This window comes from Rhinolophus sinicus, chromosome 18, assembly GCF_057876585.1.
Source record: "Rhinolophus sinicus isolate RSI-liver-muscle chromosome 18, RSI-T2T, whole genome shotgun sequence".
Lineage (NCBI taxonomy): Eukaryota > Metazoa > Chordata > Mammalia > Chiroptera > Rhinolophidae > Rhinolophus > Rhinolophus sinicus.
The window spans coordinates 8850378-8867121 of NC_142518.1; the positions used below are offsets into that span (position 1 = coordinate 8850378).

The 16744-nt window shown below is 37.6% G+C and overlaps 1 protein-coding gene across 3 annotated transcripts in view; it reads left to right on the forward strand.

The window, feature by feature from the left end:
• Positions 1-16744, forward strand: part of GLRA2 (glycine receptor alpha 2) — a 191545-nt gene that overhangs the window by 46685 nt on the left and 128116 nt on the right. Inside the window, exons 4-5 of one of the 3 annotated variants that reach the window (XM_019746238.3) lie at positions 5324-5391; positions 13508-13731. In XM_019746238.3, the coding sequence (XP_019601797.1) occupies positions 5324-5391; positions 13508-13731 (292 nt within the window). Of the gene's footprint in view, positions 1-5323; positions 5392-5486; positions 5555-13507; positions 13732-16744 lie in introns of all 3 variants that reach the window. The other 2 variants (XM_019746239.3, XM_088794847.1) reach the window with 2 other exon arrangements.

The following is a 16744-nucleotide window of genomic DNA, read 5'->3' on the forward strand; positions in this document are numbered from 1 at the left end:
CATATGGCTTGCCATGGCTGCATGACTGGGTTGCAACCTTTTCTTTTTCCTGAATAAATACTTTTTGGTGATGAAAAAAAAACAAACTAAAAACTTTGGTGCATCGAAGGACATTATCAAGAAAAATAAAGAAAACATACAAAATGGGAGAAAACCTTGCAAATCATTATATCTGATAAGAGTTTAATATCCAGAACATATGAACTCCTGCAACTCAACAACAGAAAAACAAACTACCCAATACAAAAATGGGCAAAGGACTTGAATAGACTTCCAAAAGAAGATGGCTGATAATCACATGAAAAGATGCTCAATGTCACTAGTCATTAGGGAAATGAAAATCAAAACCACAATGAGATACCACTGGGATGGCTATAATCAAAAGATGGAAAATAGGTGTTAGCAAATATGTGAAGAAATTGGAATTCTCATACATGGCTTGTGGCAATGTAAAATGGTGCAGCCACTGTGGGAAACAGTATGGCAGTTCCTTAAATAAATATAGAATTAGCATCTGACCCAGAAATTCCACTCCTAGGCATAGATCCAAAAGAATTGAAAGGAGGAACTCAAACATTTCATTGCAGCTTTACTCACAATAGCCAAAAGGTGAAAACAACTCAAGTATCCATGAACAAATAAACAAAATATAGTATATACATGCAATGGATTATTATTCATCCATAAAAAGGGAAGAAATTCTGATGCATGCTACAAGATGGATGAACTTTGAAAAACATGATGCTAAGTGAAAGAAGCCAGACAGAAAAGATAAATACTGTATGATTCTATTTATATGAGATATCTTGAATAGACAAATTCACAGAGACAGAAAGTAGATTAGAAGTTGCCAGGGGCTGGGGAGAGAGGAGAACAGGGACTTATTGCTTAACAGTTACAAAGTTTCTGTTTGAAGTGATGGAAAACTTAGAAATAGACAGTGGTGATTGTTGCACAACTTTGGGGAAATCTATGCTAAAGAAACTTGCCTAGCCTTATTTCAGAGGGTTTCCCATACTTGTTTGACCTTAGAAGTTTTGTTAACAGACTACAGTCAACATTTAAAGGAACACTCATGAAATACTGAAGCAAAGTACAAGTGATCTACAGAAACAAATCCCCTCTGTTAAAGTGCTTCAGCAGGACTCGAATGGGGTCTGAGGGTTTGCATTTCCAACAGGCTCTCAGATGGTGCTGATTCTGCTGATTTTCCAATCACAGTGTGAATAGCAGGAGATATAACTTGGAAGCACTATTTATCGTGAGACTATGCCCTCTTACAGCCATTTGATCAACTGATCCCAAAGTAAAGATGTTTACGGACAATAATCGATAACTCTATTATTCCTTTCAAGTAGCATAATTGTAATTTTACTTGGGTTACCAAGACAAATGCCCTATTCCAAAGAAGACAACCTGAGAGAGTGATATATAGCAACCAAGAGATTCAATATGGGATGAGGCTTGTCATACTTTGTGCTGGGGGTCAGGGAGGAGAGCCATTCTTCCAAATACATTTAAAGTAGTCAAATCTATTTTTTATTGCGGTAACATTGCTTTATAATATTATATAAGTTTTCGGTGTACAACATCATAATTTGACATCTGTATGCCCTAAGGTATGCTCCCCACCAAAAGTCTAGTTTCCATCCATCACCATATAACTGACCCACTTTACCCATTTCGCCCTCCCCATATCCCTTTCTCCTCTGGTAACTGCCAATGTGTTGTCTGTATTTATGAGGGTTTTTTGTTGTTGTTTTCTTTTTATATTCCACATGTGAGTGAAATTATATCATATTTGTCTTTCTCCATCTGACTGTTGGTGGGATTGTAAATTGGCATAGTCACTATTGAAAATAGTATGGAGATTCCTCAAAAAATTAACAATAGAACTACCACATGATACAGATATTCTACTTCTGAGTATCTTTCCAAAGAAAACAAAAACACTAATTCTAAAAGATATCACCCCAATGTTCATAGCAGCATTATTTATCATAGCCAAAATATGAAAACAACCTAAGTGTCCATTGATGGATGAATGGATAAAGACAGACAGACAGACAGACACACACACACACACACACACACACACACACACACACACAATGGAATGCTACTCATCCATTAAAAAAAAAAAAAGACAAAATCTTGCCATTTGGGACATGGATGGACCTTGAGGGTACTATGCTAAATGAAATAAGTCCAAATCTATTTCTTATTTCCTTTTATATTTGAATTACATACTTGAGTTATAGAAATATTGCTCTTTCTCATAAGAATAAGGCAAAAAATACAAAGTAAGAAAGAGAACAAGAGAGGGAAAGAGGGAGGGAGGGAAGAAAAAAGATGGGAGACAAAGGAGGAAAGAAGGAAGGGGAGGATAGTGATAGAGACGATGTCTACGTAATTCTTTTTTCCTAGTCAAATCCCCATCCAATTCACTTCGGAATAGCATAACTTTGTTGATAAATCAATTAGATGACCTTAACTAGTGTTAACTATTTTTCTACAATTTACAGAACACATTCATTCATGTAAGAATATGTCCTCGTTAATTAGAACACCTTAGCAGATTATTGGGCTAAAACACAGATGAAAGGTTGTACTGGCACATATCAGGATAACTCTCAAAAGTGTAAAACAATCCTATCATTCAACCCAAAGGACTCGCAGGCTGAGTCCCATATTGAGGTAGCTTCTGTCATTAGGATAATTCTATCGGCCTCAGTCATTTTACCCCTGTAGTTTAAAAAAAGTGTCCCTAAAGTTAGGTAATTTCTGCCTCTTACACTCTGTGACCTTGGGAAAATTAATTAACCACCTCTGTGCCTCAGTTTCCTTATCTATAAGATGGTGGACATGGTAGCACCTAATTACTGAAGAATGAAATAAGGCACTCACTCTCACCCAGCGCAGTTTTAACATGTGTCAGTTCTTATTATGGGCATGCGCTAATCCCTTATCAAAAAAAGTTACTTTTTTTCCCTTTGATACTTTTATATCCAAATGCAAATGAACCTTGAGACAATGCCAAGATTGAAGAAATCAGATGTAAAAGGTAAAATTATCCCAGAAATGTACAAACCAAGGGACAATATCATGGGTCAGGAAGGAGAGAGGACGTTGTGCAATGAATGTAGTGGAGCAAAGTGGCTGAAAGTTTAGGTTTCTGTAATCAGAATGAGACACTCTCAGCTTTTCTAATTACTGTGGCACAACTTTAAGCAAATTACTTTACCCCTCTAACCCCCAGTTTCCTCATCTGAAAATATTTACTGGAGCAGTAAAACAATTCCTCTTTTGTGAGGCTTAAAATAGATACATTTTTAACATTCTTCATGTGTCAATATGTGGTAGCTTAAAAAATATTTTGAGTTCCACTAATACACCCACACTACCATTTACTGAGAAGGACAAAAACAAATATATGATGGTATGACCCAGCCTTCTAAATGCTTCCAAGTTAGATGAGGAGGCCACACAGATAATGTACAGTACAAGGTAACCTACATTTAAATGTTCAAATTCCTCCTGTTAAGATGACATTTCTCTTTTTCCTGTTTCTTTCCCCCATCATGTACTTTCTCTCTATCTTGCATATAAAACTTTATGACAGTTTTCCATCCTGAACTGGACTATTTAAAAGGAAACATTTTATTGTAAAAAGAACAAAAAAAAGCAAACATATAGATTTCTCATGACTTGCCTCTACCTTGTCTACTTTATTTCTTATTAGCAGAGAAATGCATTTGTTGTAGAATAGAATTTTACAGCTAATAAAGAGACCCATTTTTGTTTTGTTTTGTTTTGAGTAACCAAAAAAAGAGAAACAAAATCAAACAGAGTAGGAAGTGACCATGGAGAAGTCATCTTGACAGATGCTAAAATAAAAGAGGAGGGGATAAAGGGACGAATCACAAGACTTGGAGGCTGAAAAATGTTTGGGTAATATGGTCATGCCTGTGATTCACCATCTGCAAATATTTTTTTAAATAAACACATTTACTTTTGCATCCAAACTGAAAAGTTAGTTCTGTTAAAAAGAAAAAGAGCTTAACACGTCTCTTTTACCAAAACTCCTTACTCCTTCTTTTAACAAAAGTCCTTGCCTGGGGATTTAAATTAGATTTTCAGCCCAAGTTTTCTTTCCTCACTTTGAGAACCCAACGCAGACTGGTAGAGTTTAATGACATGAGGCTCCAGGGCTGTGTTTTATCACCAGCATTCGAGGGAGGTCTCAAGCCAAATTCATCCTCATTCAGATCCCACTGGCTGGTTGGGTACAGAACCAACTGGGTGTAGCTTGAACCAACTTGTTCAACCTTTGAGTGAAGACAGACAGACTTCCACAGGGGCAAGCAGTGAGTGAGTAGATGGTTATGGCAATCTGTTCTTATCTGAGACAGCGTTAGGAGGAAACTAGATGAGGGCAATAAACATTCCCCAGCAAAACGAGACTGGAAATCATCAGCGAGTCATTTCTCTATTGTCAAAGAGCACAGAGTCCGTGGCCATAACCCTTGAGCACACCTGATCTCATCTGATCCCTGAAACTAAACAGAGTCTGTCCTGGTTAGTGCTTGGATGGGAGCCAAAGGGCAAGAGGAAGAGAGTTAGTCCCTGGTTCTCTGGAGAAAAAAAAATAGTTTCTTTGTTCGAAGCACATCTAGCATTAATAACTCTTGCTTGGTACTATATTTATTGAGACAACAAACTGGACAGTAAGTAACATTTTTTGTGTTTATTTCTTAAAATGAGCTAATTTTCTTTGTTTTTGTGTTTCTGTGCATCATTTTTCATCGGGGTTCAAAGGATTATTGAAGGAATGGGGTAAATTCAGAGGTATCGAGAGAATCAAACTAGATCTACTGATTTAAAGGGTGTCATGCAAAAGGAGGTGAATATTCCTGACCCATCCACAGTTCAAAATGCAATTCCATTTAAACTCATGACCCAGGTTATTTCCTCACCATGGGGTGCCCACTGTTGACATCTACAATGCTGTTGACCCTAAAGTCAAGGAAAGACACCCACCTGAAAAGCTATTTTGATAGCAACTACTGAAAATGAATTCAGTTTAATAGTCTTCAGCTTATATTTTCCAAATCCAAAACTCTTCAGGGTAAGTTATTGCTTAACTGTCATTATTCAAAATACTAGTGGGAATGTTATCACTATGAACCCCTGGGTAAAACTTTTCTTTTGCCATCTCACCACCATTTTAATTTTGTTTACATCGCTAGTCATTTGCACAGATGTTGATGAAGCTGTATTTTTGCCTCCCTGTCTATTGCAATATTCTTATTGCACTCTGCAGGTCCTCCAGTAAACGTTACTTGCAATATTTTTATCAACAGTTTTGGATCAGTCACAGAAACCACCATGGTAAGTGCTGCAATGCCACTGGCAAGAGAAAATCGTGACGTGATTATGCCATGAACACAACCTGTCAAATTTTCTATTTATTGTTCAACTTGCAGGGCCTCCTGTAAATGTTACCTGCAACATATTTATCAACAGCTTTGGGTCAATAGCAGAAACTACAATGGTGAGTGGGACTGAGCATTGAAGCCATGGTGTGAAGGAATGGGATACGGGATCGAAGAGCAACGTTGTGTATTTGTGGGACATTTACTGAGTGCCAATTTCCAAGTTCACTCACCTCTAAAAAGCAATTATTTATACTGTTTGACTAGAAAGTCATTAGTCAAGTGTTCATTACTTATAATTCAATAACCTTTTATCCATCATGCCAGAGAAATTTTGGAAACACTTGACGTTTGGTTAGATTTAGGTAGAATTATCAGTAACAAGCATGGTGTATAGTTAAGGATATTCAAATATTTTCATCTCCAATGATTCAGAAATATAAATTTCAAATTTCAGGAGATATTTTTTATAGCCAGTCTTTTTCATGTAATGGAAGTTTTAACATAGTCAAGCCTAGGATATGCAGCATTTAAGATATATGCCAAGGGGGCTGACTTTACCACACACACACACACACACACACACACAATTTTCTGGCAATGAAAAGTAACCCCAAGTCCATAGCAATTATGTTACATGCATGACTTTAAAAAAATAACATAAACATAAAACTATTAAAAGCTTATTATAATGTACATGCAAACATGTTCCATGTACATGATAAAGATTTTAGATACTATAAAATTCACCAAGATTCCTTATAAATGTCATGGTTATGGTGTTGCCTGGAACACAGCCTATTAGATCAGTGGCCTTACAGTGCTAGGAGATAGTGTGGAGATTGCACTTTTTTTTCATTTATTTTTTATTGAAGTTTGGTTAGTATACAATCTTATAGTGGTTATATTAGTTTCAGGTGTACAATACAGTGAGCTGACACTTTTATTCCTTGCAATGTGATCACCCCACTAATTCTAGTAATCATCTGTCACCGTGTGGACTTATCATGATATTATTAACCAAATCCCCCTGCCCCTTTTCACCCATCCCCCACCTCCTCCCTTCTGGTAACCATCCCTCTGGTCTCTGTTTCTATGAATCTGTTTGTTTTGTGTTGTGTTTTTTTTGGGGGGGTGAAATATTTCTTGGTCCCAATAAACAATTTATTTTACACCCTAAGTCAATTGGCTGGTTTTAATTTTCATGACTATGTAAAGTATATTGCTGCATTATTGGATGAGATCAAAATAGAATATAGTTGAGCTTGATCAAGTACTATGATGGCTGATGTCTTAGAAACACCCAAGAAGTGAAATAATGAGCATAATGCCACTGAGAAGCAAAAAACTGTGTTCCCGTTTTGATGAATTTTCTCTTTTAGGCTACTGGGATCATGTTTAACAAATTATTTTTCTTTCTGGTGTCCTTGATGCTAGAAATAACTTACCTTTTACCACTCCTTTCCACTGGCAAAATTAGAAATAATGCAACCCCACTACCTATTTTAATATTACTCTGATATAGCATTGTCAAGTAATGAGACTTCTGGGGCTTTGACAGGATGTAGTGCATTACGAATTTTACCCAAATAAGATAATTTTGGTAGTTACTAAATGATTCATAAGAAAAGCGGAACATGGAAAGAATAATCCAACTCTGGGCTTGGCATTCAGTTTCTGTCTCTCCTCTCTTGGTTTTATTGCCTGAACAGAGGGGCAAATCTCCCAGCAGCCCAAATCATTGTCACCAGCTTTACACAATGGCATTCAATGACAATATTTGCACGACCTAATGCTGATTGCATTAATTAGCCTCCTGTTGCTTTGATTAAATTCCTCATTGCATTTTACCCTCAATCAAAAACATAAATGTGTACCTTTTCAATGCTCATTAATGCAAGGAAAAGCTTAATATTTAAGGAGATGAAAACGGAAACTATGGATATAACAGCTACTGAAGGTGTATAATAAATGGGCTGCTTAGGTGCTTCCTGGTCACTTATTAAGGTGTCCTTTGTCATGTTTCCTATGAGAAAACTTGGAACTCATTGCTCAAGTGTAATATCAATGGCCTGTCTATTCTGCTGAATGAGATATACTGAATCGCATGATCAGAAGAGTGATGCATATTATGCTTCTTTTATTTTATTTCTTAGCTTTTAATGTAATGATATAATAAAAAGTATCTTTTATTTTATTTAATTATGGCTTTTGTGTGAAATTTTAAAAAATATTTTTTGACAGTCTATCATGCTTAAATCAAAGAATGAATCCTCATGTCACGTAAGGTAGGGACTGGCAAAAGCTTTTCTGTAAAAGGCCACACTAAATACCTAAGACTTTGAAGGCCAGACACTCTGTGTCACAAGTACTCAATTCTGCCCTTTTGGCATGAAAGCCACCATAAACAATAGTAAGAAGTAGGTGTGGCTGTACTCCAAGAAAACTTTACTTATGAAATCATGCTGTAGACAAATTTGGCCCACAGGTCATAAGTTGCCAAGCCAGATCTAAGGCATCACATCAATATTTAAATATTCACATGCTCATAAGAGCGTGAGAATTGTTCCACCTTGAAAGGTTTGATCTTTCCAGATCTCCGAGGCCCTGCCTGGGAACCTACCTGATACACCCACAGAGGGTCATCATTGCCCAAACTGTCTTTATCAAAACCCTGAGATACGATCACCCATGAATTTGTCCACACTTGCACAAAATTTGGCTCAAAAAAATTGGTCGAAAAAAGTTAAACAGAACCAGGTTCTTTCCTCAACTGTCTTTTAGTTGGAACCAGGACCTCAGTGCCTTGGCTTCCAAGCACAGCAATGTATGTGGTCAACGAGGACAGTGACTAGTGCTCTTTGGGGGGACACGAGTTTTGCTTTCTCTACATTTTCTGGTACGAATTTTTCCAAGAATACCTCAGAGTTTTGAGTTTCTAAACATGATTTTACTCTCTACTCTCAGGTTCCTCCCCCCCCCCCCCCCCGTGATCCTGATAGCATTATTGAAGGGTTTAGTTTGGGTGTTTGTTTCTAATGAGAAGCAAAGATTATCTGTTTTAAGAACCCAACATGACTTTCTTTGGATGCTATCCATTCTGCCCCTCTTGTGTGTGATGAACTCCCACTAAGTGATTGTCAATGATACTTGCCCACAAAATATAGGCTCACTATAGAGTCAAGAGGACCTTGACCTCCTTTGAGATGTTACTGTTGAAGATATGTGCTCATAGGACAACATACTTGTGTTATTCTAAGGGATATTTTCCCGGATCATTATGATGATATACATTATTCCAAAATATACACTTTTGTTCATTAAGAGTCAGGGATCTGTTGATGGACCCGGTATTGATATCTATAATTGACCCTGTGTTAATATTCACTGGAATATTTTTGTGTGTGTGGGTGGTTCCAAAAGACTAGTAAGGTATGTATAATGAAACAAGTTATATATTGTTTCGGGGATGTCAGTTTACCATTCCCTTTTCTTTCTTACCCCCTTTTCTTTAGCTGCTGATGGCAAGAAAATTTACAGGATGGAGCGTGTATTTGCTACTCCCTCTTTCCTGATTTAAAGGCATAGTTTGGGAATATTAATAATGTCAGTAAATGTCAAGAGGATTTGCATGCCATCTGCAGGCAGTTCTCCCCAGGGCTGGGCCATCAGAAAATGGAGACAAGATAGTCTCCTTGAAGCTTTGCAATGATTGCCTGGAATGACGTGGGTACACAGAGTGTGATTTAGACCTGTGGGTGCTGGAACACTGCCCAGGTCACAGCATCAGATCCTGACACCCTCCTTATTTAACAAACTTGGGGGGCGGGAGGAACAAGAGCTGAAAGTATATATAATTTGTCCACTCAGCGAGCGTGCCCATATTATGATTCCGGCTCCCCCAAACTCTGTCCCAAAAGATAATTTCCACGTGCTCTGCTGGTTACTGCTGCAGGGTGAACAGTTGTTCTATCTCTGATCTGAAATCGCATTCCTGAGGAACAGGATAAGAGGTAGACAGCTCCTTATAAGAATGCATGCTGTGCTGTACTTGCTGAAATGACACTATGGGTTCCCTTTCATTCAATAGCTGCATAAGCAATTCGTAAGGAGATGCTAACTTATCAGGAATAGCAGGTAGCTACATTTTTTATTTCTGACTTTTTAGGGAAGAACCAAGAATCTACCACAAGCCTGGCATTTTGTTAAACTGAGATATAAGGTGACCTTGGTCTCTAAATTAACAATGCAATGTTAAAGCCTGGATTCATCACAAAGTAACTGCCACCCCATAATTTTAAATTCAAGGCTAACTTCCTCTATCAAAGCTAGCACAGACTCAAGATGATGAAAACTGTACCGCTGTGTAGCCAGAGGTTAAAATCAAAGTGCCACATAGGCACTATGGGGAATCAACAAAGCATACCCTTGTCTTTGATAACATAATTGGATTAAAAATGCATACATATATAATAAAAGAGTACTAGTAAGGTTTAATATGAGTATGTATGAGGCAGAGTTGAAATCTCTATGTACAAATGCCAGACCAAATATAATAGTACCAAAATAATTCAATTTAAGGAAACAAACTTTGTGGCATGGGCATAGTATTAGAAGGCACCAGAAAAAGTGAAAGTTTAGTTATTCTAAATTGTATATGAAATAATAGTATGGACTGTAGGCACCTGTATTGCCTGTGTTAAGAATATAATAAAGATTAGATGACTTACATGTAGCTTTTGAAAAATTAAGATATGTGTGTATGCATTTACATACATACACACATATATACTAATTGAATTTTCCATTACCTAATCCAATACCCAGAGAGTCAATCTTAGGAAAACAAATTTTAATACAAGGAAATTTTTATTTGAAGTAGAATCTGTCTCTGGAGAGAGAAGTCAGTCTAACAGAAAACTCAGTCTGCATTTAAACATGTTTCTCAATATTTACTTCCCCTTTAATATTTAATTAAACCTAGAAGCAAAAATAAAGACAAAGAAAGACTACAGAACAATCTAACTATCTCCTGTGGTTTGGAATATCATGAAATAATAAATCTATCTGTAAATAAACAGAGATAATGCACAGATAAATCACATGTGTCAAATGTCTACCCTACGTTGAAAATGACAGAGAACTAAAAGAATTACAAGCCAACAGCCCCAGAAAATCTTTTCTTTGGCGATCTACTTCTTTAGATTCCTGTGTGTCCTTTCCTATTCTAACAGGTTTTAAGGGTTGCTATTTATTTTAGAATAGTGTATATCATCATAACCAAAACTATGGAAAATTTTAATTCCTATGTATGAAAAAGAACAAATCCTTCCAAAGATCTAATAAAGACCTCATTTCCTATAATTCCTGTCATTGTGGCATAAAACATATTTTTTCCTCTTAGTTTTCCACTTATCCTTGTTTACAAATAGGAGGATTAATTTATTTTAAATTAACTGTTAGACATTTAATGGTTCTATTGTGATATGATAGATTCAGTGATGTTTTTAAAGTTATAATACTGGGAGAATCTATTTTATTGTTTTCTCTCTATATAAAATTCAGAATAGAAAACTGGGAAACACTGGAGAATACTCATGGGAAAGACTTTTTTTAAAAGATACACATTAGCTGTGAAAACTTATATTGAGATGTTTTTACAGGTCAATGTTTTCATATTGTATGTTACTAATGTAATATTCTCTAGAGTCTCTCAATATGCATCTTTAAATCATTCTCAGGCTCAAGGGAGGATTAGAACAATGTTCCCTTGGTGATTTTGCTGCCCAATACTCTCTATCTGGCTTCTCATGGCCTTTCTCATCTTATGGTTACCTCCTGGGTGGCAGGGGAGGCGTGTTGGCCTCCCAATGGCCTAAGACATTTAATTCATTTGCCTCTGTTATTTCCAACTGTTATTACATATCATACATAGAGTTTCTGTACCTCCAGAATTGGTTAAGGGATGAGATCGTCTTCTCTCCTACTTCCTACTGAAACAAGCTTATAGACCCTCTCCCCCCAAAAATTGTTACGGATAAGTGGTTCTCAGTCTAAGGGAAATAAAAGGGGTGGATATCAAACACTGGAGAAGCTGCATTTTTTTCCCTATAAGGAAACCTTAAGAAAATCTCACAGTTGATGTATTTAGTTCATACTTACATTGGATATTTTCAATAGCTCTTTTTTTGACTTTCTGCAAATCACACATTCTACTCTTTACTCACACGCAATTCCAAAGATTCAACTCCTGTTGCCAATGAAACACAGACCTGGTAAATTCTTTCCAGTTACATCCTTCTGTTCCCTTTGGACAGTTCCAAAATTGGTGATGGGGAGAACTTTGAGGTTCTGCCATTTCCTGGTTCTCTCAGAGGGTGGGAGATGGGGGGGCAGTAAACACATAGAATGGGTTGAAAGCATGGCTGGGCCCACAACAGTGCCCTCCTAAGTCTGAGAATTTGCTGTGCAGACCTGGTACAATCCCAGATAAAAGTCAGCTGATAAAATTTTCCAAGTCAGAAAGCTCTTATGTTGTACAATGGAGAACTTTAAAGTTATTTGTTTTAATATTTCAGCCTTTCCAAATGAGCTGGATTTTTATGACTGATTTTCAGAAGTTAGTAACTATTTGATTATTAGCATTCTTTAGGCCTACTACACTGGGCATGCTTTCTAAGAAATACCACCTTCAAAATACTCTATCAGGCTGATGATCAGGATGGCTGTATTTCAAAAGAAGTCATGGGAATTTGGAGAGTTTAGTAATAGGTAGAAGGAACTGAATTGAAGCTCTTTTCCATACACACTGATCTTTATAAGTTAGTTATTTTTTTTTCTTTTGGCCCTAAGAGAATTAACCAAAACTGACCATCCTGAGGTTGTCTCCACTGTACCTGGTAAAGTAACCAACCGTCCTGGTTTTGCCCAGGACTGAGTGGGTTCCCTGAATGTGGGGCTTTGGGGGCTAAAACTGGGCAGTTCTCAGGCAAACTAGGACAAGTTGGTCACCATTTGAAGAAAGTAAACAACGACCAAAAATTCAAGGCCAAAAGTATGGAAATGGAGCAAGTGATGATGAAAAAGGTAAAGGAAAGAGGTTAAGAAAGAATGAGAATGTATCACCCTAAGTAACCACAAGTGGCAGGAGTGGACAACTATTATCCCTGAACCATACTTCCTCCTGACTGGGGAATACTATTCAAGCCTCTACCTGGGTCCACTCTATCAAACGAAGCAACAATTGCCATGAACCTAAAGACCTTTGAGTAGAAATCCCCAGGAGAGCAGTCACTCTCCTAACCTGATTCATTAGCACAGAAGGAAATTCCCAGATCAAGTGGGAATGACAGGGTATACCTGAGGCTTCCATAGGGAGGAACACCCTTGTCAGAAGGTGCTCAGATTAGAAGAACATGCAAAAGATCTCTTTTGGTGAAGCATCAAGTCAACTACTATAGATATAACCCATTCGGAGAAATGATAAAATATTTAAGAATTTCAAAAGTTAGTAGCTGTGAGGGAATTATCTTGTCAACATGAAGCATCTTAATATTTATGTTGATGAATTTAAAAAATATTGCCCTATCATGTCAAAGTTTTATAATAATATTTTCACTACCAAAAGTACAGAGTGGGTTTCCTTCTGCCCAGAGCATCTGAGTAGAATGAGAAAAGACATCATGTCATTTCTGATTTGGAAAATGAATCAGTTTTATTTGACAATCTGCCATCACAGACTGACTTCTGTACTCATCGTTACCTTTTTCTATAGCAAAATCAGCTTGACTTCGTATTATTTCCTTCCAGAATGAATAATTGAAACATTAAAAAAAATCAACCAAGTCAATCTATTCAATCAGCATTCTGGTTTGGTTGAGTCTTCTTTCTTTCTCCCTTCTGTTCCCACTCCTAGAACTGAGTGGTTTATTTTTTTACCAAGATATACACACAGCCTGGTTTCTCAGACAACAACACTGCACCAAATCAGGGAGAAGAGTGAGGGGAAAATATAGATGGACCTCTTCTGTTGAACAGGCAATAAGTAACTCTTACGCATGGCATTTCTGTAGGATTATCGAGTGAACATTTTTCTGAGACAACAGTGGAATGACTCCCGGCTGGCATACAGCGAGTACCCTGATGACTCCCTGGACTTGGACCCATCAATGCTGGACTCCATTTGGAAACCTGATTTGTTCTTTGCCAATGAGAAGGGTGCAAACTTCCACGATGTCACCACCGATAACAAACTGCTTCGGATTTCAAAAAATGGCAAAGTGCTCTACAGTATCAGGTAAGCTTCCTTTGGCTGCTCCTGCTCCCGTTTCCATTTTTCTCCTGGCCTAGAGTTGCCTGATTCTGCATGGGAAGATGTATATGAACATTTGATTCTTGGGGTCTCTTGTTTATCATTTGAATCTTAAAGTTGGTTAGAGTGACAGAGGTACCCATGGTCTCAGAAGTATGATTGTCTACAAGAATATATTTGGTAGCATGGTGGATGAATGATCGTATTGTGTAAATAATAAACCAAAAAAACAAATGTGTTTTTGATTGATTCAATAAAGGAAGTACAGGCCCTTTAGTTCAATTACAATTGAGCATAATGTACAAATTCTCTTTCAAATGGTTCTGCCATTCTATAACATTTATACACACACATACACACAAACCCACACACATTCAATGGCTCAGCCTGGTAACCAAGAGCATGGTGAGTAGAAAACTGGACTAGGTGAGTAGAAAACTGGTCTTAATCCAAGCTCTGATGCTAACTAAACATGTGAACTTGATCTCTGAACTTTTCTTCAGCTTGAGACAATTTCTGAGATCCATTTTTCCTTTTACATTTAAATATGATCTGCTTTACAATCTTTACCACCCAAGGCTCAAAATAATCTATCTCTTTTTGGAATTCCAGTAGCAGTTTCTCTGTGAATCTATAAGGCTCTTGTTTCTTCCTACCTCATATTTTGGCTATTTCTGTACATGAATGTAGCATAAGAATATGGATTTTTGGAATCAGACAAATCTAAAATAAAATTCAAGGTTTGCCACTTACCAAGTTACATAACCTATAACCCTCAGTTACCTTCGTTGTAAAATGGGAAACACCATATTTATCTCTGAGTATTCCTGTGAGACTGAATGATATAGAGCAGAAGTCAGCAAATACTTTCTGTCAAGGACCAGACAGAAAGTATTTCAGTTTTGCAGGCCAGACTGTCTCGACTCTGTCGCAACTACTCAACTCTGCCATTGTAGCACAAAAGCAGCCATAAACCACACTCAAACCATTGGGCCTGTCTACATTTCAATAAAACTTTATTACAAAAACAGGCAGTGGACTAGATTTGGCCCTTTGGCCATAGTTTGCTGACCCTGGACATAGAGTACATGAAAATCCCTGTCACAGTGCATGACACAGAGTAATTGAAATGATGGCTATCTGTACTTTAAAGTTAATCTTTCTAATTAGTAAGTTCTTTAAAGCCAAGATATTTGGAATTTGCATATTCTGCAACCCCTCCCAAAGGGCCAAGAGAATGTACTGTATATGAGAGATATATAGTACGTTGAATAAATACTGACATTTTAAAGATTCTTTATAAAATTCCTCCTTTCTCTCCAATCTTATTAACTCCTTCCCCAAGAAGTGGACAGCTAGTGTCCATGCGAACAATTTTTACAAGTTTGCAGACTCACCACCATTAAAACCTCATTTCACAACTCAATATACAATTTAGGTCTGTACTGTATATTCCATTCTTACCCTAGTAATTTCATAGCTTGCTGATGGCTGACAACCCCAATGTCTTGTGGATCAAAAGAGGCTGCTCATTTGTAAAAAGTAGCAGAGTCACTGCTTGCACAAAGAACCAGGAAATTCCCCTACTTTATTTTTAAAGAACTCTACTGTTTCTGTTATAAAATTTTTGAGGAAACACAGACTATTTCACATGGTGATACATTTAGAGTAAGATGCAGTACTGGGCACAACCTAAGTTTATATGAGCTAATGAAATGGGATATATGCAGAGCGTGATACAGGGAAAGAGAGCTATAAAAAGGAGCACAGGGCATCAGCTACTCCAGCTAACCCTCTGGGCTTTGGGTGGCATTTGCTCTAGTAAATACAGTAGTACCTCGGTTTTCGAACGTCTCCGTTGATGACCATTTCGGTTTACCAACGCTGTAAACCTGGAAGTAAATGCTTCGGTTTTCGAACACCCCTCGGAAGTCAAACATGTCACACAGCTTCCGCTCAGTGCAAGATACTGAGGCCTAACTGTCGGCTGTTTTCGAACGTTTCAGAACTCGAATGGTCTTCTGGAATGGATTACGTTAAAAAACCAAGGTACCACTGTATATGGCATCTTACACTGCTGAACTAAAACCAGGATTTATTCCTTCTGTTCTATGAAGGCCTTTCCATTCTAGAACCATGAAGAATACAATGTTCCCCAGTTCTTGACCCAGAGGCAATTCTTCTACTTCTGGTTCCAAGTGTAGCATATTACAGGCTCTGAAATACCCTAACAATTGTTTTGGATTGAGTGCAGGTTGTCCTGTGGCAGGCTGGTTTAGCTTTTCCTTCACTGGGGGTATTCTATGAAATTACAGGAAAAACCCTTGGTATAGGAGAACTGGGCATGTCATTTTAGGGAAACACAGTTCTTGGCTGCAGTTTTGAACTGCAGGAATCTAATTGTTTGCCTAGAAGGGTTTTCAATGAGCCAGACACTGTACTGGGCCTAGAGATCCAGAGTTGAGTAAGATGTGGTACCTGCCCTGGAAGGGCTCCTGTCTAACAAGGCAGGCAGACATAAGATACGAGGTGTGATCAAACAATGCGATGAATGTTTAAATTTATTACAGTAAAAAATTATTACAGTAAAAGACACATTGTCATTAATCCCCCCTCAAAATACTCCCCCTTGCTTCTAACACACTTATCCCATCTTTCTTGCCACTTCTGAAACAGTTTTGGAAGTCCTCTTTTGTGAGTGTCTTTAGTTGTGCTGTCACGGCTGCCACAATATCCTGAATCATTTTGACTTTGGGGAAGAGCCAGAAGTCGTGCGCTGCCAGATCTGGTGAATAAGGTGGATGAGGACACACTGTAATGTTTTTATTTGACAGAAATTTCCATATACCAGAAGCGATATGTGACACGGAGCATTGTCATGATGGGGGATGATTTACAGCACACTTTAAAACATACCTTCTCTCAACCGTAGCTCACACCCGACTGACTGCACTGAACAAGTTGAAACTTGTCACACACTGTTACTAAGGTTTGATGA